The 25,782-nt window shown below is 43.1% G+C and overlaps 1 protein-coding gene across 3 annotated transcripts in view; it reads left to right on the forward strand.

The window, feature by feature from the left end:
- The window catches only part of MYO10 (myosin X), a 206,828-nt gene that overhangs the window by 119,875 nt on the left and 61,171 nt on the right, over positions 1-25,782 (forward strand). For all 3 annotated transcript variants that reach the window (XM_087867966.1, XM_087867967.1, XM_087867968.1), the window contains 10 exons: positions 5,367-5,496; positions 6,537-6,655; positions 7,771-7,917; positions 8,069-8,169; positions 8,277-8,343; positions 8,865-8,957; positions 9,381-9,449; positions 9,644-9,726; positions 11,905-12,013; positions 14,754-14,834. In XM_087867966.1, coding sequence (XP_087724092.1) covers positions 5,367-5,496; positions 6,537-6,655; positions 7,771-7,917; positions 8,069-8,169; positions 8,277-8,343; positions 8,865-8,957; positions 9,381-9,449; positions 9,644-9,726; positions 11,905-12,013; positions 14,754-14,834 — 999 coding nt within the window. The remainder of the gene's footprint in view (positions 1-5,366; positions 5,497-6,536; positions 6,656-7,770; positions 7,918-8,068; positions 8,170-8,276; positions 8,344-8,864; positions 8,958-9,380; positions 9,450-9,643; positions 9,727-11,904; positions 12,014-14,753; positions 14,835-25,782) is intronic.

The following is a 25,782-nucleotide window of genomic DNA, read 5'->3' on the forward strand; positions in this document are numbered from 1 at the left end:
TTAGAAAGGAGGAAAAATACTCTTTTCTAAAAAAGTAAGATTTTTTCCCTTCATTTTTTTTTCTCCCTTTACCTGAATCTGCAAGAACCATAAATTGGGGAATGGCTTAAATAATTTGTTATAGCCATAAGATTAGGTCCATTACAGCAAGCAAAACATATGCTCAAATATATTTAATTATATGGAAAAACTTGCTTATTTTATAATTGAGGAAGATAAGCTGCAACACTTCATAATCCTTTTATTTAAAAAAGCATTTTATGTATAATTGAGGATATAATGATAATTGATACAGTAATTTTATGCAGAAAAAAGGCTGGGACAAAAAAATATACCAAAAATGTTATCTCATGAGGCAGAATTCTAGGATTTTATCATTCTGTGTTATGTATTTACAGTGAATATATCAGCTTTAATGATTATATAGTTAGGATTACATTCCTAAAATCATAATTTCTACGATCATAAGTATCCTCTCAATACCAGCCCGCCCATTGTTCTACCTTACTCTGTAACCAGGAGTGACAGGAATGGTGAAAAAGAGACACTGAACTCTTCAGGCTGAAGTCGGTTTTATATATTCAACGTGTTTGAGCACCTGCTGTGTGCCAGGCACTGTTCTAGGCACCAAGGAGGCTGCAGTAAATGGGCCACATATAATTCCGGTATCCTGCTAAAGAAGGAAAAAAGACTGAATCATACTGTACAGCTGCTTTGAATGTAACTTTTCTCTCAGTATTTTCCTCCAAAATCAAGTACCACTTAAATTTTTATTTTCATATTTCAGTTTCATAAAGCTACTTTCCCCGGAGGTTTTGGGATCAAAGGAAGGGAAGGGACCACATTCCATTAAAGCTGAAGGACATTTGTTTGCAGAATATGTTGAAAGGTTCATAGAAATTATTTCTGTGAATTATGTATACAAATGTCATTTCATACATTTCATACATATGTTCATTTTTAGCTGCTAAAAAGTGATTTTTTATCAACTTCAATGTCAGTATACCCCTGTATACTTCTTTTAAGAATTTTGCTTATTTTATTGAGAATTTGCTTTATGTATTTTTAGAGTTCATCATTGCTACCACTTGACATTAATATAAATAAGTGCCCGTAAAATACCCTGGACAGCTTTAGGGGACCTGATTTTTCTGGTACAGACTCCGTGAACGTATGCTGAATTTTATAGCCATGTTTTTATGCAGCCTTTCAAGTTGCCCTAGAAATTTCAAGTCAATAGAAACAACTAATTTATCTGCATTTGACCCACCAGAATGGTAGCTGATAAAATGTGTGTGAAGTAACAGGAGTCTTTGGGTGATAATCTTTTCAGATTCTCTTACTCCACAGATGTTGAATGTTTATAGCATGCCTGGCTGTGGACCAGGACTGGGGGTTTCTGAACCGTATCGGCCTTACTGGGTATATCCCTGGGTTTTTAATGGTGTGCGTCCATGTATATGTATGCATAAATTCATTCCACATGAGTCAGTTTTTATTAAGACTTAAAGGGCTGACTTTAAACCTCAATTTTGCCAAGCATGGAAACATCAATCTCTTTCAGTGGTGAAGAACTTGGGAGCATAAGCAAATTTTATATTATAAAATAACAATATTGCATAGTATCACATTACATAATAGATTATTATCAAATTGCTTACTTGCGATTTACTATGCCCTGAATAGCCTCCTCTTCCACTGTTTCAGTGACACTATTCAGGATTCATCTATGGTCCCTTTGCCTTGAATGGCACCTCTACACCTCGTGGCCAACTGCCTGAGCCCCTAAGCGGACATACCTTTTGGCAGTAAAGCACCTGAAATTTGCCCCTCTTTTCTATTAATTTCTATCGCGATGAGCCTGGCTTCCTTTGGTCCTTCACAGTTGGGACCAGATCACATATTTGTCATCTCCCTCCTTCTCCCCACCCACCCCCACTTTCCCAAAAACCTTTTTTTTTTTTTTAATGTGCCTAATACGGACTTTATTGAAAATATTTTAATTTTGTGCCAGTTTTATTATAACTAAATTGCTATTTAGTGCTTCTGAACTATACTGAGAATTTCCCAGCATGTTTTTAAGTCTTGGAGCCATATCGTTGAGAAAATAAGATAATGATAACAAGCTTTAAAGTAGCTACTCTTGCCAAAGGGGGGTGGAGATTGTAACTGGAGAGATTGTAAACAGGACAGTAGGGCACAATAATTACAGGCTCTTGCTGGTGGTTCCAGCACGCATGCCCACGCTGCTGGCGACGGGGCAGCCATTAAATTACCCCGCGGTATGATTAATGCAATTACTACTCATCACCACGCTCCTAATTCACTTAGAATTAGATTGAAAGTAGTCAAATTTATTAACACAGTAAGCACACTTTGTTTGCTTTCTATCTCCGTATATGACTTCAGTATGGATTTAAAAACTCAGCCAAGAATATTGTCATCGGGCATCTCTCGATGATTTTCATATGATTGCTTCACGTTTTCTGCTACTGCAAACTTATTATTTTTTTTTGTCTTATTTCCATTTAGTGTTATATAATGTCCAGGTAGTTGACTTAAACAGTGAAGACTTTCATTTCTGTGATCATTCTATGATCTAAGAATTTTTGTAAGTTAGTGTTGAATATGTCTTATAGGAGGAAAACGTCAATCAGAGGGAAAGTATTAACTTTTGCACAGAGTAGGTGCTTTATAATTATTTCGCTGTTTGGTTTGGTCCTCACTGCTATTTTAAGAGTCTTGAGAATAAGAAATTATCCTGTGTTTCTTAACTATCTTTCTTTACTTTTAACTTTTAGAGTACGTAAATCTGAATAATTATTTTTCCATTTTTTTTTAATTGGTAAGCACTCGACTAATCTTATTCTTTGTGTCAGTTTCTGTTTGCACCCATGAAATGAGTCTTCTCACCCCCGATTAAATAATTCATGGTGTTTTAATTTGTAATCTGATTTATTGAAAGGCAGTGGACATAATAAAATGCTACCATTTAAAGTATGCGTTTTAATGGATTTTGAATTTACTCATGCATGTACCCACGACCACAATCAAAATGAAGGGTGATTCTATACTCCAAATGTTCCTTTGGCCCTTCCCAGCCACCCTACTCCTAGGAAACCATTGATCTGTTTTCAGGCACAAATCAGTAGAGTTGTCTCTCCTAGAGGTTCTTGTGAGTGAAACCACACAGAGCGTATCCTCCTATCTACCTCCTTCGACTCGTCTGCATCATACAGAACACAGGTCGTTCCTTTTTCTAGTGAATGCTCTTCCCTTGAATCGGCAGCAATTTGTTTATCCATTCACCGCTAATATTGTAAAATGTTGTACTGTTATTGTAAAAATATTGTCAAAACATTAAAAGACGTGATGGAACATAATGTTTGTGAGTTTACCAACACTAACATTGCAACTGTTTTCAACACAGTGTATTTACTTCCCAGGCTGGTTTTCTTTATGGGGCACCTGGCTGGCTCATTTGGTAGATAACCCGATTGTTGATCTTCAGTTGTAAGTTCGAGTCCCACATTGAGTGTAGAGATTAAGAAAAAAAAAAGAGTTACAAAAATATAATTTTTAAAAAATTTATTGATAATGTGGTTTTATGTTTTTTAAGTTAATTTTTACACCCACCATGGAGCTTGAACTCATGACCCCAAGATGAAGAATCCCATGCTTTAGCAATCAGCCAGGCACCCCAGAAAGACATAATTTTAAACTTTTTATAGAAAGCTATCATAAATCATGTTTCTGGATGATCATAATTTCCTTTAAAAAGTATACACTATTCTAAACTATTGGACTGTTCTCAACTATTGCTGGTACATATACGACCAGCACGATACTGTCATATAATCTTGTTTTCCAAAAAGATTATAGTAACTTAGAGCACCAATGACCAGTGCATCAGCGTCCCAGTTTCACCAATTTTAGGTTTATCATTCACAAGTGTTTTGCTACTTAATAGAAGCGATCTCAGATTTTCTTTCATTTGTACATGTTTGATTTCTAGGAAGGACTTGCATATGCTCCTATAAGAAATGCCTATTTTATTTCTGTTGTTCATGTACCTTTTATTATGGCCAAGCTATTGCTCCTTCTCTTACAATTTTTAAATTGTTTTCCTGCTTATTGTATTTGCCCTTTGTTTCAACTTTGTTTTTTCCTTGTAAAAAAGCTAAATGTTTCACATGTTAAATCTCCAGTTGTTTCCTTTTACAATTTCTACTGCTTCAAAGTGGTGCATGGTTTCCTTCCTAATCCCCTAAAGTGATTGTCATTGTTAACGATTATTACATTGTGCGTCCACATGCTCTTGGTAGGTCATTTTCATCGGTATTACCAATAATACCTCGGTTGGGGGAAAGGGGTGCTTTTCTCTTGACAAGAATATGGCTTCTAAATCATAACACAGGGGCACCTGGGTTGGTTAAGCATTAAGCGTCCGACTCTTGATTTCAGCTCAGGTCATGACCTCAGGGTCCTGAGATCCAGCCCCGTGTCCATGCCTAGCACAGACCCTGCTAAAGATTCTCTCTTTCCTGCTCGCCCCTGCCCCTACCCCCCCGCTCATCTCTGAAACCAATCCGTCAATCAATCACAATAGAAAATGAGATCTTCAATGTGATTCAGACCATACCTGGCTTCAGGTGTTTAGGTACTTGTATTTGGGAACGAACCTCTTCTCCTGTAGGGGCCTGTTTATTTTTATTCTTCCCCAAACAGCATTATGTTAACTTCCACTTCCTATGGAGGGGCCAAGACAAGATCTTTAAGAACTCTTTGGAGAAATTGAAAAGAGATGTGATGAATGTCTAGAGAAGACTGATCTGAATCCATTCATCTATTCCATCAGTTTCTATTATAAAAGGAGCAGAGATACTCCTATCTACAGAGTTCCTAGTAGAGAACTGTATTCCTCTGACTTGGGTCCCTGCCGCGTTTCGCCATTAGGGAAAGGCCCCGAAATTTACACTGGAACAGTCCCTTGAAGCCTTCCCCTTCCCCACTGACTATGTGCAAGAAAATAAATGTCCCATTATGCTTCAGTATCTACAGCAAAAGCATTTATCAGCGTCATCACTGTGACTCTTAGGGAATTCTGTGGCGTCACTGGCACTGATGAGGCCCGTATCTCGTTTGATGTCATCGACTGGTGCTCTTTCCACATTCTACACTTCTTCCTTAATGTCATATTCTTTTGTGCGAGAGCCTTATCATCTAAAAGTGAGGGGTCATGAGTCTGTTTCTTGTTTTCTTGCCTTTAGAACAAGACCTAACAATTTTACTGAGTAATGGGTTCTTCGTTTTCTTTAATATGGAAGAAAAACAACAAAAACTTAAATACGTTGATTTTCTTTCAGACGGCAATGGAGGTGATGCAGTTCAGCAGGGAGGAAGTTCGGGAGGTTCTGAGGCTGCTCGCTGGGGTATTACATCTTGGGAACATAGAATTTATCACTGCTGGTGGGGCCCAAGTGTCCTTCAAAACGGGTAAGATGCCCCCTCCCTAGCTCCCTCCCCCTTGGGTTTTTCCTCATAGGGAGCGTAGACCGAAAATATTTACTCTCTGGCCTTTTACAGAACGAGCTTTCTGACCCTGGACAGAGACCCACGGAACTTTGTATCTGATGGGAACTGTCAGCTCTGAAAGGGTCCAACGTATGAGGGGTGATTACTGCAGGGGATGGTGGCTGTGTTCTCATTCTTAGCAAGACCAGAGGAAAACGGACCCAGTAAAGAAAGATGAGCAACAGGATTAGACGTAGACAAATGTCAGGGGCCAGGGGCGCGGTGACGTAATGTCCTGGGGAAGCCCGTTCGTTCTCAAGCGGAAATGCTGCCCACAGGCTGCTCCTTGAGTTATTTATCCCCCAACACCGGTGACTTCTTATCCATAAAGTGCCTCAGTGATGTGTTGTGAAGACGAAAAATTCATTTCCTTATGCATCCTTATGTCAGGCTCCCTGCTCCGCGGAGAGTCTGCCTCTCCCTCTCCCCCTGCTCGTGCTCCCTCTCTCTCAAATAAATACATCTTTAAAAAAAGAGTGACATTGCCTTACATTTTTGCAAACTTGGAAGATAGCTGATGGCATGGGGGACAGCTGGATTCTCTTACCTGCTTCTGCACTCGGTTTGTTGAGACACCTCGTGTCACGTAGCCACCAGAAAACTCCTCTCGATCGTGGTAAGGGAATGCGAGTAAAACAGCAAACGACATCCTAATATCACGGCAACTAGTTACGACCTTGCAAGACTCTGGCAGATCTTGGGTAGCTGCTGCCTGAGGGTCTCAGGACCCCGCTTGGTCCAAGCGTCAGGTTCTCTGCTCCTAGCCTGAGACTCCTACTTACCAGTAGAGTGTGTGTTCTGTAAATTCCACCTGACGGACTGAGGACTGTTCCCTGCTTTAATGCGTCACCGCGTGGAGTTCGCCTTGAACCCATGTCACTGTGTGGAGTTAGATTTGGGGGCCCGCGGCCCGTTCCTTCTTGGCTCAGTGCATCCACTTTTGCCTTGTTCTTCGTTTCCAGCCTTGGGCAGGTCTGCCGAGCTACTTGGGCTGGACCCCGCACAGCTCACCGACGCTCTGACGCAGAGATCCATGTTCCTCAGGGGGGAGGAGATCCTCACGCCCCTCACCGTTCAACAGGTACGTGCCCTTTGCCGTCAAAGCGTGTTTTTAAAAGACACTCCCGCGTTTTCACATTCATGGCTTTGATTCAAATAACTCACTGCCACAAACCATTCAAATGAGTTTGGTTCCTGATCAGAATAAAGAAGATACCCCTGCTGAAGGGAGGAGACAAAGTTGATCGTTTTCTTAGAGGTCGTGATGCCGCGTTTCAAAGAGGACTGGGTCTGATGGAGATTTCCTGAGTTCGAGTCCTGACATACTACTTTCTGTTCTTGGGGAGTCATTGTGTCTGTTTCCTCCTCTGTAAGACAGGGATAATGATCATACCTAATTCATAGGATTCTTGTAAGGATAATAATAAATATATGCCAGTTACTTAAGTACCAAATAAACACGAGCTATGGTAATTTATTGTTAGTATTATGTAGTAGTGCTTAGTTTCCCTTCTGCTACCGCCTTGAGCCAATTACATGTGCCAGCCCATCTAATATCAGTTTCCTGATTGGATAAGTAAAATTGCTAACCAGGCCATGAAGAACATTTTTCTGTGTAGAAAGTAGATCATGAGGGGCGCCTGGGTGGCTCAGTCGGTTAAGCATCTGCGTTCGGCTCAGGTCATGATCCCAGGGTCCTGGGACTGAGCCCCCCCGTGGGGCTCCCTGCTCAGTGGGGAGTCTGCTTCTCCCTCTACCCCTCACCCCACTCATGCTTGCTCTCTCGGCTTGCTCTCTCTCTAATAAATCAAAATCTTTTAATAAGTAGATTATGAGAAGGTGATCGTGAGAAAACTCAGGTCTTAATTGTTGTCTTAAACCTGATAAAATTTGTAGCTGTATATATATGTGTTGGTTTAGCTTTTTTCCTATAACTCAACATGAAAGCTTGAGTTTGAAAGCCTGATATTTAAAAGAGGTCTGAGCGAATCCTACTGTAAAGTGAGTGAGTGAGCTCCAGTTCAGCCTTTCTTTAGACATCTGTGTGTTCCTAGGTGGTACTGATTGACTTGGTATTGGGGGCCCAAGTGTCACTCCTGTTCAGTGCGTGTGTCTTCAAGGGGGGCAGGGATGGACTTCCGTGCCTGGGCTGTCCATGGTCAGCAGGAGACAGTCGCTGTGTCTCCTGTCCCACAGGCGGAAGACAGCAGAGACTCCTTGGCCATGGCACTTTATGCTCGCTGCTTCGAGTGGGTGATTAAGAAGATTAATAGCAGGATCAAAGGCAAAGATGACTTTAAATCTATTGGCATTCTTGACATCTTTGGATTTGAAAACTTTGAGGTATGCTTTCTCTCCCCTTATTGGCTGATCGTGAACTAATCTCTTCAAATAAATATTGATATATTTCTCCCCAGATTTTCTTTCCCCTTTTCTTCACCTGTATATGTAAGGGCACTAAAGATAACTTGTTGAATGGTTCCCCCCCATTTAGGTTAATCACTTTGAGCAGTTCAATATAAACTATGCAAATGAGAAACTTCAGGAATATTTCAACAAGCATATTTTTTCTCTGGAACAACTAGAATATAGCAGGTAAGCACTCAGGATTCCACTTCAATTTTTTTTTAAATCAGTCACTAAATTAGATAGTTTTAAAGCTCTATTTTATTATAACTTAGCCGTTTTAAATCTTGCTACAGGGAGGGATTGGTGTGGGAAGACATTGACTGGATAGACAATGGTGAATGCTTGGACCTGATTGAGAAGGTAACATTGTTGAAGCACTGTAGCAGTCCCAAGGGTGTCCCGCTGGGCTGATTCATATTTATGGGAACAAAATAGCTTGTGCCAACATGCACATCAAGGATGTGAATGTTTAGAACACAATGGACCATTTGGAAACATACATACAAATGTGCAAGGTTGAATTTAAATACTTGGCTGCTTCAAACCTATTGTCTCATTGAACTCCATATTTTAGGATCAACAGTGTGTGAATTGGCTTCACTTAGACTTTAAGTCAGCATCGAAAGCTTTGCCACCACCAGTTGTAGACTGGCCAATTATAGTTTTGTCCCCAGAATTGTGGTGGGTCCATTTTTCCATGTTTCTATGGAACTTAAATTCACTGGACGTCTTCATAGTGTCATTCTGAATTTTTTTTTAAACCAAGAAATTGTTATGCCTTTTCCTGTAACAAACACTTACTTGAGAGAGGGGGAAGGGAGCTCTGAAATATTTTGAGGCATTCAACTTATAATTCATGTAACTTCTTTCCTCTCTTCTAGAAACTTGGTCTCCTAGCCCTTATCAACGAAGAAAGCCATTTTCCTCAAGCCACAGACAGCACCTTATTGGAGAAGTTACACAATCAACACGCTGTATGTCAAAACCTACCAATTCTTAATTATGTCTGAGTAGCTGATCTGTGGATTAAGATTACACATAAGATATTTCAGTGCTGTTGGCTCCACTGTGTTTCCCACATGTAATTTTTTTTCTCAAACCAAAGCTCTCTTCTCCAGTTGCTAGAACTAAGTTGAAATAAGTTAAAGGGATAGATTTGGGGCTACTCATCAGGACGTGCCCACATGTAGTTGATGAGTATAGAATTTAACCTCACTTCTGCAGTGACAGACAAGACCTACGTGGTTTTGATAAAGTGTGTCACACGCTCTGACCTAAACATCCAATGCGTGGTGGGTTTTCAAAATTGTTGTCACCATCTGTTGTAGTTAATTCTCTTGGGAAGTCAGTGCAAATCAGTAAGTGACATTAGGCATTTGCATTTGTTTCTTTATTAGAATAACCACTTTTACGTGAAGCCGAGAGTTGCAGTCAACAATTTTGGAGTGAAACACTACGCTGGAGAGGTAACTTCCTAATTGAGATCCTTAGTGAGATTTGCCCAGTTGGTATTTAGAGAAATAGTAATTTCCGAAGCCAATCATAAATGTATCAAAATGACTTCTCTTCGTGGGTCTGGCTTTGAAAGGAGATGCTTACGACCTGAAGTTATTCTTTTGATCAGTTGTACCGTTTCTCATTTATTTTTTGTAAAAACCAGGTGCAGTATGATGTCCGGGGCATCTTGGAGAAGAACAGAGATACCTTTAGAGATGATCTTCTCAACTTGCTAAGAGAAAGCCGGTATGCCCGTCTCCTCCCCAAGACATCCTTAGCAAGCAAACTATTGTTTGAGCAAATGCTTTTAATTTACAAATATAGAAAAAATTAATATGGAAGCAACTTGATTTATTATCTCCTTTCATGGGCAATATTTCATTAATAACATGACCGAGATATAGAAGGTGATACGAGTAGCAGTGACTTCCGTTTAATGAGGTACCGTGAGAACAGCATGCATATCCGCGAGTTAGAGACTATGAACCCTGGTATGCAGATGAACAGACTGATTCTTGGAGCAGGAAAGTCTCTTGCCCAAGAACCCACAGCTAGTCTTGATTTGCTCTGCTTGGTTCCAGAACCTAGGATCTTAACCAGGATGACCTCCTTTCTTCACAACAAGCTTAGAGCTGTGTGTTAAATTGGTTTCAGCCTTGGGTCTGTAGGACCCATCTGTCTCTAGTTTAAGGGATGTCAGAAAAAATAAACAAGTATTAACTCAGCTAAGACGACAGACTTACACGTTCATTTATTCATTCATGACTGGTAAATTCACACCATTACATCAGTAGTTGGTTGGTCTAGCTGTTTGTGTGTATTAAAGCAGGAGGCTGTGTGGGAGAGCGGGGGGGGGAGATAACCCTTGGGGTAAAGCTTTTGAGACTTGTTTCAGATTCAGCATGAATCTGTAACAGAAACAAATTTTTATTATCCAAGGAAGGAAGGTAGCGCAATTATTAAAAACCCTAATACTTTTAGGAATGTAAATGGTGGGTGGCCACCTGGACACACAGACAGCTGTGAATTGGGGTGAAGGAAGGCCACCTATAATGTCAGTTTAGGAGCTTGGAACTGGAAGATATTTAGATTTGTTTTAACTTTGCTGGAAGTGTGAAGATTCCCCGTTTATAGCACTGTCACCTGTTCCTATTTTTAGAGGAGATTTGGATCTATAAAAATGGTGGTGTTCAGGGGCCCTGGCTGGCTCAGTCGGTAGAGCATGTGACTCGATCTCGGGTCCTGAGTTGGAGCCCTACGTTGGGGGTAGAGTTTACTTTAAAAAAAATAATAGTGGCGATGTTTTAAAAATACTATAGCATGTTACCTATCAAAGCAATTTCTTAGTTGTTAGATTTTAAATGATACATTTAAAAATGACCTTGATGTTAAATAGAAGCCTTTGGCTGTGGAAAGATCACAGGTGTGGAGGTCAGCAGGGTAGCATTTGGCTGGTCGCCTTTGCCATCATGAAAAGGGGTTTTGTGACTGGAGTAAAGAAGTTTCTGTTCCAGTCCAGGTTTCTCTCAGCAAAACTGTGAGGGGCTTTCGCTGTTGCTGGCTCTGCTGTCTTTCACCTTTGACATCTGTGACATTTTAGTGGAACCCGGGCTCTTCTCCAAAGTGCTCGAAGCATAGTTAGAGAACTTCAAAGGGTGAGCACGAAATCGCGCCCTGGAACAAAAATGAGAAAGGGACGCGGCAAAGTGAGAAGTGGTGGGAAGCCTTGATGGTGCCGCCTTGGGGGCGCTGGGTGGATGCTCGGATGTGGTCCGGCCTTCCCTGCTCTTGGGGAAGCCACCCGCCCCCCACTTCACAGCCCGTGGCTCTAGCATCTTCCATGAAAGAAAGCATCTTCCATACTTTTTATTAGTAGTGGCAATTTTATAGAACTTTTTAGCAATATCATAAATTCTAAAATCACCCTCATTTATCAAGTGAAAAATGAGGCTAAGCCCAGCATCTGCCCGAGTCCCGTAGCTTGGAAGGGATGGGGGCAGGACTGAAACCCTAGTGCGCGTCACTGCCGTTGAGTACCTTTCCCTCCGTTAACGGGGTGGATCTGCGAAACCGTGAGATGTGCAGAATCATCTCCCTCCTCCAGGCAAGCACATCAAGGCTGCAGGAAGCTAGGTGGCCATCTGGAAGCACAGCACTCCTCAGTGGCATGTCACCCTGGTCCTGGTCATTTTCAGCCCAATCCGCTTCTCTTCCGCCAGAGTCTAGTGCTCAGAAGGTGGCCACAATTTTTTTATTTCTGTGCCTAAAGCTCTTTGGCAATGGTTGCTTTGAAATCTTTGGAAGCTGTCCTAGCTTTTCCTGGACTCCATGGGTCACTTTCAGTGGGAACAGGCATTATAATTACAGTACTCCAGCACCTAATAATTGGGCCCCTCGTGGCCCCCCTGCTCTCTGCTCACACAGATTCGACTTCATCTATGACCTGTTTGAACACGTGTCAAGCCGCAATAACCAGGATACCTTGAAATGTGGAAGCAAACATCGAAGGCCCACAGTCAGCTCACAGTTCAAGGTTAGTCTACACTGCTGGCTCCCATGAATCCCTGGTTGCTGTGATTTTAGGAATTGAAAGCAGGAATTGTTGGGATGTGAGGTCCATGGAAGAGTTTGGTTTTTTTCTCTTTTATAGCCCTAGACGGTGCTTTCAAAATAAAATACACTTTTTCTGAGTCAGATGAAAACGCGTAGATATTTTTTTGTCTTGTTAAAAATAAATAGCTACTTATTCTAAGTTGAAGAACTGTTTGGCCGTGTGAGATCACTCTGATTCGTGTTTAGGGCTCTTGTGAATATGGAGTGTATTTCTTTCCATGTTTGGATTTTTGTATTTTTCCCAGATGTGTTTAGAGTATCATAACTGCGGGGCGCCTGGGTGGCTCAGTCGTTAAGCGTCTGCCTTCGGCTCAGGGCGTGATCCCGGGGTCCTGGGATCAAGCCCCGCATCGGGCTCCCTGCTCCGCTGGGAGCCTGCTTCTTCCTCTCCCACTCCCCCTGCTTGTGTTCCCTCTCTCACTGGCTCTCTCTCTCTGTCAAATAAATAAATAAAATCTTTAAAAAAAAAGTATCATAACTGGGAATAATGACCAAGTCAGCGCATATTTAAGTAAGATTAATGTCAGTTACCTTGTCCAGATATCCAGAATTCAGGGAAAATAAGGACCATTCTAATTTGCATTTTTAATATTTGGCCGTTTTAGAAAGTGTAGAGCATACAAAGACCATTTTCCAAACTTAATTGTTCTGTTTTACCCCCAAGTAAAAGATCCTGTTATGAAGAGACGTGGAGGCATATCAGTCAATAGACATTTATTAAATCTGCCTTCAAAGAGTCTGTCTTTCCTTTAGTTATTCAGAGCGGTGTGCCTCCGGTGGGGTTCTCTGAGGTCTGTCGTACAGGGCAGCTGGCGATGAGCCAGGGACACGGCAGCATTGCCGACAGTGCTGGATTGTGTGATATGATGGGCAGGTTTGACCCAGGTAGGTTATAATAAAAATAGCTGCCACTTATTGTGTACGTACTATGTGCCAGTCATTGGGCTGGTCACTTCACGTACGCTGTCTTGTTCATTTCCCCTGTGATCTTGTAAGTGTGCACAATGGTCCCCATTTTACAGAGGAGGAAACTGAGGTGTAGAGCAAGGGAGACCCCTTCAGTCCCTCTGAGGACCGAAGCTGACTGAACTGAACCTGTCTGACTCTAAAACCTAGACTCTTCGTCTTCCAGTGAAGTCGTTACGTTACCTTTTTCTAGGGCAGCGTTGCCTGGAATTGCCTTGGAAGGCTTTGTGGATATTTGGGGGTTAAATTGCCCTGGGAATCAAGGAAATGGCAGGGAGCAGGCAGGCCTTCCAGGTCACAGACCAGGCAGGAGAAAGGAGTCCTGAGACAGGAGTTTTGAGTCCTGTCCCTGGAAGACTCTGGGTAGAGGGGGCCAGCTGACAGGATGCCTTGTATGTAGTTAAACTGGTACCAGAAGATAGGAAGGGCCATGCGTGTCAGGCCATTTTGTCATCTGAGAGAAATCCTAAAGCTTTTGAAGCCCGGAAGTAACTCGTCAGTACAGTACCCTAGACAATCCAGTTTCTTCAGCAAGATTGTAAGAAGAAAAAAGAGCCAGAAATGGAGGGAAAACCAGTGGTTTTAAAGAGACTTAAAGACCCATCAACTGCAATATGAAAACTTCATTTACATTCTGATTTCAAAGAACAGACTATTTTTTTTAAAAAGATTTGTTTATTTGAGAGAGAGAGAGAGCGCGCGCACACGGAAGGGGCAGAGGAGAGAATCCTCAAGCAGACTATGCCCTGAGCCCAGAGCCTCAGATAGGCCTCGATCTCCGGACCCTGAGATCCTGACCTGAGCCGAAACCAAGAGTCGGACGCTTCACCACCTGAGCCACCCAGACGCCCCAAAGAACAGACCATTTAAAAATTATGAAATTTGAGACACTTGAAGATTTAATATGAAACTTGAGACTGTTGCTTCTTGTAATATTGGTATTAAGGAATTCCTGTTAAAGCTTTTTAGGATGACGATATGGTCATGGCATACATGTTTGAAAGTGTGCAGCCTTTAATAATACATACTGAAATCTTGAGGGATGACCTAATGCGCTGTCTGGGATTTGCTTTCTTATGAGGGGTGGGTGTTGTATGTATGCAGACAGGGATCGGATGAAATGAGATTCGCCACGAGCTGAAGCTGGTCTTGAATGCTCCTGACACGCTCTGTCTGCTTTGGGAAATGTTAAAAATTCTTCACAACCACCACAACAAAAAATCTTAAAAAAATAAAAGAAAGCAGTATTACAGAAGATTGATCTGCCTGGTGATTTGGGGTAAGGGTTGAGAGATTATGGAATACTGGGAGAAACTGTCATTTTGATGAAAATAATGAATTAGGAGGAAAAACTCCAAGGGGGAGAGTACGGGTTTTCAGTATGAAACATTGGAAATAACCAGCAAAAAAGTAACCCTAGGCTAACACAATGTTTCTGTTTTTGTCTTTAATGATACTATTTCAAGGAAGTGACAAATGAGCTTTGCGTTCTGTGAAATAATTTCAGCAACTACAAATTGTCTTTTGGCTTTATTTTATATTAGAACGAGAACGTTAAAAATAAAATCTCTTATTAATCCTACAATTTATATTGGCTTTTATTCCTGTTTCTGATCAATGCCTAGAATGCTGAGAAATCTAAAGAATGGCATAGTAAGAGACTAAATCAACATATACTTTTTCCTTTCTAATAGGACTCACTGCATTCCTTAATGGCCACGCTAAGCTCCTCTAATCCTTTCTTTGTTCGCTGTATCAAGCCAAACACGCAGAAGGTAAGATTTACAGCAGTGCTAGACGGAGGCTGGGTCTTTAAGGACACCGCCTCCTGGGGCACTTTCTCTAAAGTCCTTTCATCATAGATAGTTCGAAGCGTATATGACATTATTATAACCCAACATTAAATGGAAAAATTCCCTTTGTCTCTTGGGCCCATTTGTCTGCTTCTGAAGGATGCTATTAAGCTTTAGAGAAATCTAGCTTAAAAGGAAACATTGTGAAGCTTTCACAGTTTTTTTTTTTTTTTAAGGTTTTGGTTTGAAATTTTGGGGCAGGCTTCTATTATGGAAGAGATAGTCGGTGTGTGTTTTGTGGTTGATTTCTTTTTTCGTGTTGCTTTCTTGTTAAACACGTTGAAGACTGAATTCTAAGTAGCAATGCTGACTTTGAAAGACACTAACCAGGTGGTCAGGCCTGTTTTGAAAAATCCTGAAAGGCTGCCATCGTCAGTTTTCATGGGTAGGCTCTGTGGGTTTAGCTTTCTAATGCTCCTAGCCTGATTAGAAACAAAAAGTGTTAGAAGAAGCTATCTAAACAAAGAAAACTTAGTATTCAATGTATGTAGTTGCTGAATCCAAGACTAAATGGGCACCTTGCCCTAAAATGTTGTTGAAAAATGGAAATTATCTTCATTTGGGAAGCATCAGCTCTTAGTAACCTCCCCCAAAGAGAAGAACCCCGCCGCTGCCATGCAAGACAGAAATGTCATTGGTCCCTCTTTGGAAAAACTAAGTGCTATTCTCATAAGACTTGAGAGACGGAATCTGCCCCGAATGGTTTCTCGCGAGACTTGTGTTTTATTCTGGTAACTTTGCTGATGCTAGGTCTTACTTTTTATCTTGTTTACCAGTTGCCTCTGGCTTTAATATTAGTGATTCCTCATTGATGGTTTAAAAATGTTTCTAAGAACCATAGTGTTGAACTCTGTCTTCTAGGAAGGCAAAAGCGGATGCTTTCTTTATCCAGGAGTAACCTGTTAAGTTTGCTAGCTTACTGTGAGCCGCGATGGTGGGAATTTGGTGTTTGTACGGCGTGAAGCAGCTGAGATTGGTCCCGCGTGGAAGGTCTGTGCATCTCTTCCAGTAGCTTAAAAGCATAGCTCGTCTTTCCATTTCTTGAATTTATATTCAGATGTCTTAGATTATCACAAAAATGGCAATATACACAATATGTAGTTTTGCGAATGCATATTCCTACATAATGTAGGAAATTACCAGCCAAAACATAATAATACATGACTGTCAGCTGGTTTTTATTTCACTTTATCGCCTCAGTGGGCGGTATTTACAATACAAATGGACTTCACAAATACTCACAGGAGCTGTTTGACCCGGTACTGTTCCTCTCTTTACAACTGTGTTAATACCATATTTCGGGGCGCCTGGGGGGCTCAGTCTGTTAAGCATCTACCTTCAGCTCCAGTCATGATCCCAGAGTCCTGGGATCCAGCCCCACAAGACATCAGGCTCCCTGCTCAGCAGGGAGTCTACTTCTCCCTCTCCCGCCCCTTTCCCTTGCTCATGCTTGCACTCTCTCTCAAATAAGTAAATAAAATCTTCAAAAAATAATAATAATACCGTATTTCATCCTTCAAACATGCCATTTTCCCCCAAAATGTAAGGACCTGGGTATTGGGGTGCATTTCACAGCTTTTGGCGAGCCATAGTGTAATTGGGAGCCCTTTTCCTGTGTTAGGGATGTGTAACCCTGACCGTGCAACTTTACAGGCGTCTTAGATCCGATGAAACAGGACCTGCCCCTGCCAGCCCTATTATAAGGATAGAAATTTTAATTTCAAAAACTCAGTACCTCATGTATTTGTTTTCTTTCTTGGGTGACATGGGATTTTTCCTTTCGCTTTTGAAATTAGCCCTGCTTGAAAACGCTTCTGCAGGCAGAATATTGGAGAAATTACCTCTTTTTGATGTTTATTTTCTCTGGCTGGGATTTGACTGTGCCTAATGGCTTTGGTTTTTGCATTTAAGGAAATGAGCCGGCCCAGCCTCCTATTCTTTCATACATACTGCTTCCAGTCTTTCTGTCACCTGACCTGTGGTAGACACTAATTAATGCTCACCGAGAGATGGGCCCTAGGAGACTCTGGAAGAACGTCTTGGTACCATTTTAAATGCAACCAGAAAGTAAAGGCACAAACACGTGAACCGACTTGTCTGAGGCCCAAGATGTAGGTGTGATTTGAAGTGTGAAGATGCTAATTAGAATATGGAAATAGTTAATTACGACTTGCTTAGCATTCATTTGGTTCCGTTGAAAATATCAGATGTTACTGGTGATGATGGTCTATGAAATGTATGTAAACAACCCCCCTTTGGAATTTATTATGAGTGTTCTTTTGTCCACAGATTGGTGCTTCTAGAAATTTCACAGGGAAAATCTTACCTGCCGTCACCCCATAGATGGGGAGTATATATTTCTGGTGCGAAGGGATGAGACGGTCTCTCCCTGCCTCATACCCTTTTCCAGTCATTTGTTCATCAGGGGACCTTGAGAGGGCGTATTCAAGCTTACGTGTATGCAGGTGTATTATGTGTCATTCAGAGCACGGGTCATGGGTTTGGGTGGGTTCTGGAGGGTTTATTTTTGACCATTCTGTGACCAGAGGGATAAAAAGAGTGGCTTTAAAGTCTGCGGCCTAAGGAAACGTGGCCTTAGAGAAAGCGAAAGAGCTGCTTTGTGCTTTTAGGAGCATATCCAAGACTTCTGTGGTAGCTTTGCGAGTGTAAGCACACAGCCCAGGGGGCCCTGAGCTTGTAGGACAGGCTGCCTCCCCTCCTTGGCAAGGATGAGGCTCAGAGTCAGTGCTTGGGCCTAAAGCATCTGGAAATCCTTTGTTAGGAATGTTACGGGGTTTTCGTTATTTGGGATTTTTGTGTTTTGCTTTGAAAAGCAAGTGTGAGCAAGGGGAATATAAATGCTAGAACATTATGTCAATTCAGCTATAATAATTGTGGACTTTTTTTAAGGAACAACATGTAGCTAACCTTGGGTGTTGTATAAAAGACATTCACTAGCGTTGAGAAATTCTGGTGCTAAGTTGGGCGACGAATTTTAGAAAGTCTATACCTCTTCCTACAATGGAATATTATTCAGCCATAAAAAAGAATGAAATCTTGCCATTTGCAAAGACACGGATGGAGCTAGGAGGTATTATGCTAAGCGAAATCAGTCGGAGAAAGACAAATACCGTGTGATTTCACTCATGTGAAATTTAAAAAACAAAAGAAACGAGCAAAGGGAAAAAAGAGAGGCACACCAAGAAAGAGGCTCTTAGCCATGGAGAACTGAGTTACCAGAGGGGAGGAGCTGGGGGATGGGCAGAATAAGTGATGGGGATTAAGGAGTTCACCTGTGACGAGCACTGGGTGATGTGTTGTTGAATCACTGTATTGTAACCTGCAACTAGTATTACCCTGTGTGTTAACTACACTGGAATTAAAATAAAAACTTAATAAAAAACGGAAAAGCCTACCTCTCCATAGGGGCTTCTGTGCGGTTAATTCTTTGCCTTACACAGCACTGCAGGATGGAATCTCCTACTTGGCTTAGAATTTTGGAGTTTACAAAGGGCAGACTTCTCCTTTAGACAATTTTTAGGTGGCAGTGTAGCCTGTTAGCTTTTTTCTGTTGTGATTTGTTGGGCAGTGCTAGTTTCTGGCTCAAAGTGTCCAAACCAACACCAGGAGATTTCCCTAACAAAGGAAACCTGCTTTGCTTCCTCAGAATTTCTCCCCAAGGGTGTCCTGTGGCCTGTGATCTCTCCCTCTGTCCCCGCCTGGTGTTTTAGCAAATAAGTTCTGGTCAGAAAGGTCTGTCATTAACATTCCTCAGAAAAACCCCGAGGACGGGCAGGACAGAATTAAAGAAGGGAACAAACTGATAAATATCAGGAAAACCTTCCGGGGTGTGAGCCCTGGCTGTCTGCCGTTCCCAGCCTCGAACGTGGGGAGGGCGAGGCTGTCACTTGTCAGGAACGTGCCTGGCTGACCGTCCTCCCTGTCCTTCTGGAGGTTTGAGTGAGGAGCACTCCGGTTCTAGTGGGGGGAACATCCTCGATTCCTGCAGCATCTTTCAAGCTTTTAACCAGCATAGCAGTGGCCTCAAAGATTCGGTCAGAGTCTCTTCCAAAAAGGCAGGACTTGGGTCCCCTGAATCACCCCGAGGCTGAGGGCTGGAGGAGGAAGGCTTCTAGCAGAGATGGTTGCTGGGAGTGGGGTTTATCTAAAGGAGGAGGGGAAGAGTGAGGAGAGGAACGTGCCAAGGGGAGGCCCCAGAGAAGGGAAACTGAGGTCTGTGAGGGGGCGCTGCAGTCGTAGTAGCCGGGAATTGTAATATCAGGTGGAGTAGTACGGAGCTGGAGCCGGAGTCAGCCCGACAGTGGTGGTCTTGTCTTGAAGCACCCTCTGTGTGCCCTGAGACACAAGGACCTACCACCCTTCTCACATGGTGGTCTTGGAAAGACTTGAGAGGATGCCAGGGCTTTGCACTTAAAAGAATGCTGATGACCTGTATCCCTCTCTGTCCTGGTGCCACTGTTTGCATCGGACTAGATTTCTCATTTGGACAATACCCGAGACAGGCTTCCAGCACACAGAAGTGAGGACACTGCAGGCATTATGAAAACCCAAGGCTTCTGTTTCCAGAGGCCCAGCGATTCCACGAATGAGTTCATGAATTCAGCACGTTCAGTCCTGAGGACTCTTACATTTCTGTGATCCAGGTGCTGCCTGCCATTTGTTTTCTTGGGGTTTTTTTGTTTTGGGGTTTTTTTTTAAGCTTGAACTCAGGACCCTGAGATCGAGAGTCACATGCTCTACCAACGGAGCCAGCCAGGCAATCCCCTCCCCCACTTTTTTTTTTTTTTTTTTTAACAAAGACCAAACATTTCTTTAAAGAGTTCTGATGATCCCGTGGTGTATTTCCTACCTTGAATTTTTGTCCTGTTCTTCCTAAATCTTTTTCTATTTCATTTTATTCTTCTTGTCATTAGCCTTACTGAACTTTCTTGCAGCAACTTTTTGTTTTTAGTCACTGTTCTCTCTACCCTAATCCTGTTTTCTGAATAAAGTGTTCCTACAAACGGAAGACCTTAACCAAGTACAACTTTGTAGGACCTACCTTGCCCGTCTGTGCACCCCGCCACGTTGCTCAGTGTCCAGGCCACAGTCTACAGTACGTGCTCAGTAAATGGTGAATTGCTTACCCAAGTACATTGTGCCCTCGCTCAGGGTATGAGTACTTAACTTTGCCAAAGATAAAGACCTAACTTGATACTTTTTTAAAGATTTTATCTCTACACCCAATGTGGGGCTCAAACTTTTTTTTTTTTTAAATATTTTATTTATTTATTCGACAGAGATAGAGACAGCCAGCGAGAGAGGGAACACAAGCAGGGGGAGTGGGAGAGGAAGAAGCAGGCTCATAGTGGAGGAGCCTGACGTGGGGCTCAATCCCATAACGCAGGGATCACGCCCTGAGCCGAAGGCAGACGCTTAACCGCTGTGCCACCCAGGCGCCCCGGGGCTCAGACTTCTAACCCCAAGATCAAGAGCCCATGCTCCACAGACCGAGCCAGCCAGGCACCTACTAACTTGCTACTTTAATCCTGACTGCTACAGGTTTCACTCTAGTTCCTTTATTTCAGACGTGGTTTTTGCTTCTGGAGCCTATTTGATTGGTGTAGGTGGAAGTTACCCTAGGGATATACCAGGAGATCAGTATTAGGGTGACATCCTTAATATGATTCAGCCTTTCAGTGTTCAGACATCAGCACACGATGCTAGAATATCTCAGGGCTCTTGTGGGCAATTGGTATGGGAGAGTTTTGCTTGCCTTAATATACTGGCTATGCTTGAATCGTGTTCATGTTTTTACTGTTCTTCTGCGAGCGGGCGGCTGTTTGCCCAGGACCGCGTTTGGCGGCCCCGCCTGCCCCGGCCTGGGCTGCTGTCTGCTTTCCCTCTGTGCACTCGTAGGGGTCCTGAAGAACAGGGTCCTCCATTGGTGCTCCAGTGTGACACACCAAGGTCACAGGTGGCCGTGCTCCTGCCGGACACAGGGCGAGGGGAGGCGCCGTGGCCTGTCCCACTAGGATCCACTGAGGTCCTGAGAGTGTGGGGGGGAGGGCAACTGCAGAGCCCCGCAGGGGCCGTGGGGCGAAACAAAAATGGAGCAAAGGTGTGTGCCTAGGTTTCTGTCCCCCGTCTTGTCACTGAGCCGTCCCGTGACCTTGGGATGGCGTCTCCTCTCTGAGGTGTGTATGAGGGTAGCGCCTGCATAGGGGACCCGTTTTAGGTATTAAGTGAGCTAAGGGGGGCCCAAAACAGCTGCGTTGGACTGTGTGGAAGAATTCATCCCTGCGCTGTAGGCGGGAGACAGAACATGCTCCCCATTTCTACAGCTCCCTCTGTCCTCACAAATTCCAACCCGAGTTTATGCTGGATCACAGGAAAAGCTTCCCAAGACTGCTGCCAGCCCCTTTCTTTTTTGGGTGTAGTTTTAAATCACCTGTCTTTGGCAGATTGTCATAACTGCTGCTCGTTTTTGGTTTTTTGTTTTATTGTTTAATTTTCTTTAGTCCTTGACCCTGTTATGGGATGAACATTTATGTCAATTTTTAAAAATTGATGTTATCTTTTATTCCTTTTTAAGTAATCTCTACACCCAGTGTGGGGCTCGAACTCATGACCCCCAAGATCGAGGTGCTCTACCACCTGAGCCTCCAGGTGCCCCTAAAGTGGACTCTCTATTTTTAGAAAATTTAAAATTTACAGAAAATCTGAGCATTTAGCATGGAGTTCCCATATCACTCTCCATCCCCCTCAACACACACACACACACACACACACACACACACACACACACAGTTTTCCCTCTTATTAACATCGTACATGAGTGTGTCACATTATAATTAATGAACCAGTATTCTAAAGTCCAAAGTTAACATTCAGGCTAACTGTGCTGTAAGGCTCTTTGAGTTCTGACATGTGCACATGGTCAGGAAGTGCCAAAATGCCAAATGTTCACAGTCTATTCCTGATACAATGAACATTTTCTCAAGTAATAGGTCCTAAGAATAGGATTGTTTCTGATTGGTCAAAAGGCGGAGTGCTGAGAATGAGGTCTCTATTGCTCAGGATAAAATGTAGAAGGAACCGACAAAAACCTGCAGGAGGAAATGGGGAGGGCGAAAGCATTAGGAGCAGCAGGGAGCCAGGACGTCTTAGAGCTATCTGCACCATCAGCCCCTTTGACGCCTCTCTGCCTTCAGTCGGTCTTACAGCCTTTAGAGGTGATTCCGTTTCCTCCGCATACTTACTGGGAAAAAATGCCCCCTTGGCATTGAAGAACCTTCCAGAATTCTTACTGTCTTTCTGATTGCCCCTCGCGTTGCCTGCTCTCCTGTAACTGGGGTACCCATTCCTAGCATCTTTTGCCTTTTGAGAGCATCACATAGAGACACCTTATAAAAAAGGGCAGCCTTACCTTTTCAGGAAATTTTAGTAAAGGAAGCATTAAAGCGACCATTCTTCTCCCTGAACAAAACAACCCCATTACACCCCTCCGCGCGGTCACTTGAATCCTGTTTACCATGTTGTCATGGCAACTATTCAGTAGCGCTATGCAAAGCCCCGGATAATAGCCGCAAATGAAGGTCTGCTCCAGTGAAGAGTGTTGTTCTCAGGGTAGACTTTCCAAGGTCACAACTAGATTGCTCCATTTTGTCTCGTGGCTTTTTCTTTTTTAGTAATAGGCCCTCTTTGAAAATTGGGGGGGGGGGCCTCAAGCGTCTTCACGCATCCGTGGGGGCTTGGGAGGTGGTTAGTTCGCTCCTGCAGTTCAGACTGCCTCCAGCAATTGCTACCCCACCAGCCTCGCCGGGCTGGACTTCCTTTCAGTAGAATCGGGAATGAATTAAGCAGGCAGAACCCAAGACACCACATAAAAAGCCTGGGAACGCCAGCGAGCCGAAGAAAGCCCGTGTTTGTGTCCGTTGCCTCGGATGCTCGTAGTCCCGGACAGCTGAAGATGCAGCCGTTCACAGTGGACACGAACTGAAGGGGCCCCAGAAACCCAAGGTAGGAGCCTTTCTCTTCTTTGAGCCCCTTAAAAGTTTCACGTGCCTGGGAACGATCACGGTAGGGTAAGATTTGGTGGCGAAGGGTTTTAAGCCCGGGAGAAAAGGGCTTTCCCGTCTCCCTGAGCACCAGAAAGGTTTACTTTCGAAACAGGTGGGTAAGTGCTGGTTTTGATCGCGCGTAACAGTTGGAGCTGCTCACACTTTGTCAGAACGAAGGACATTATCAGATCAGGCACTGATAACGGGATATATTTTTGATCGGGAATTCGCCTTGTAGAGGAAAACGCATTTTTAATAGGAGGTTGGAAGGGGAAATTGCTGGAAGTGGTTTCTTTTGTTTGAATGGGTTATGGCGAGGCATTTTGCTTGCCAAGTTTACCTGCCCCAGAACGGCAGCTTTTCCTCGCCTTGTAACTTTGTGCGAACCTTTTGCGGAAATCTGCCCAAGAAGGAGCCTTTCTTTTTAAATTGTATCGTAAACTGGTTTGTACAGGGATGTGGAAATGGAGGAGTGACTGCAGTCTCCTGGTCATCTCTCGACTATCCCATGCTGATTTCGCACAAGCAGACACTTGCCAGAATTTTGCAATCTGCCCCGAGAAACCTGAGCGGTCTCATTTTGTTGGGATTCTCATAGTCGCCCCAAGGTGTCCCCAAAGAAAGAACATAATAAAGAGCGACTGAAATGCTAATCTCTGCCTCCACCGGACACTCGAATGTGTTCAGTTGATTTCCATTCATTTGCTAAAAGTGCCCTTTAAGGGAGCAAGTTTTCAGTGTGAAGGTGGTCTTTCATATTAAATTGACTTACATTTAAAAGACCCGAATAATAATGCGGCTGACGGCTACTTAGCTAAATCTGCTTTCATGGAAATAAATTTCCAGCGCTGGGTGAAAACCCAATGTGTTAGACTGTTTTACATCAGGTTTAGCAATCTTACCGGTCATTAATCTGACATAAAATTAATTACCACCGTGAGAGAAAGGTGCAGTGTTAGTCACCAGTGGGAAAGTACCACCTCTTTCTGCCTCTCTCAGACTGAGTTTCCGTCCCCACATTGCGATATGTGGGTCCCGCCCGTTCAGAATCCCATTGCTCTGCAGGCTGGCTTGAGTGACAGAAAACACTCACTCTCATGAGTGCAGTTTCACCCTCCCTTGTTAAAGGATACTTAGCGGGAAGACTGTGATTACAGAGACCCACCCGCTCTGTCCTGCTGGCTTCCCACCTGGGAGGGACCAGCTGCCAGGATGGGATAAACATTTTCCCCTGTGCCCACCGTGACAGACGGTCGTGCCCTCCTCACCTCAGCCCTTCAGCTGAGCATTTCAACTTTGGCTGTTCGTCCTGAACTTCTGGAAATAGCGACCAATCAGAAGAGCAGCCCCATGCCAACATTTGAGCCAATCCCAGTCTCAGACCGTCTGTCTATTTTATGCAGTGAAGGAGTGTTTTTTTGGTTTTTTTGTTTGTTTGTTTTTTTGGTTGCTAACTTAAATGGCCTTGCATTGGCATTTTCACAGGCAGCCCCCTTAAAGTGTGATCTCTGAGTGACTTTGTTCTAAAGACCCACCACTGCCCACCCAGCAACTTTACAGAGACTGGGTCCCAAAGCAGTGGTCCCCCTCTAAGACTCTGGAGCAAAGGCGGCCCAGGTTTGAGCCCAGAGCAGAGGGTAGAGCTGGGGGGTGCATTGCGTCGTGGTGCTCGGGCTGAGTCTAAGCCTCCCTGGGTCTTCTCACAGCCATGGAGGAGGCCCTCTGCACCTCCTTGGCTCTTCAGTATTTTGCTGTGTTGGCCTTTGACCCTGGGGTGTCCCCCTGTTCCTGCCTCAGGCTGGTTCTTTCCCTGATACACAGAAATACCACAATACAGAGTAACAATAACAAAAACACCACCGCGGTGAGCAACTGGGTTTTGCCTCCACCCCTTCTCAATATAGAGGCCATATTTACTGATTATAAAATAATTGGAAAATATGCAAAATATAAATTTAATTTAAATTCTTTACATTTTATTTAGAGGCTGCTCTTAATTTTGTAACTTTTATTAGCTTACTGTGTCTTAAATCATTCCTGTGCTTTTTTTCATGACTACAGAATTCTGTTCAGTGACTGTACTTTGAAGTAGATTCTATAATTGGACTGTTTCCTTTTCTTGTTGTAAACAATGCTTCTGTCTTCTGTGCATTATTACCTGTCACATTCAAGATTGTTTTTTAAAGGTAATTCATCAGTTTAGGACTCGGTTGTACACATCCACACGGCCAAATTGTTCATTAAGGCCAGCACCGAACTGGAAGACTGTTTTGCAACATGCATGACAATGGATTTATAGCCTTAAACAGTAGCCCTTAGAAATTAGGAAGAAAATAACAAATGTGCTGGTAGAAAAATGAGTAAAACACATGAATGAGAAATTTGCAAAAGGGGTTACACAAATGGGAAATAACCTGACAACTTGCATAATCAAAAAAATAAAATTTTAAAATAGATAATTTTGCCCGTGTGAAGACTGAATTTCTTGGTTTTGTGTTGCTTTTTCATAACACTCCTGGGGCAGTAATGGAAGAAATGCCCGTTATGTACACTGGAAATTTAAATTGTGGCAGCTTTTCTGAAGAACTGTCTCATCCTATTGTCTTGATTGAATGTTTTCTTGCCTCTCCCATAAGCCTATTGTCTTGATTGAATGTTTTCTTGCCTCTCCCATAAGCCATCGGTTTTTCTCTCTCGTGCTGTTAAAAGTTCCTTCTCTCCGGGTTCCATCTCCTCACTCACACTCTCTTTGTATTAAATATGTGTGAATATTCTAATGTTTCATATAGAAATTTATACATAAAGGG

This window comes from Ursus americanus, chromosome 15 (assembly GCF_024610735.1).
Source record: "Ursus americanus isolate L20-20 chromosome 15, mUrsAme1.1.p, whole genome shotgun sequence".
Lineage (NCBI taxonomy): Eukaryota > Metazoa > Chordata > Mammalia > Carnivora > Ursidae > Ursus > Ursus americanus.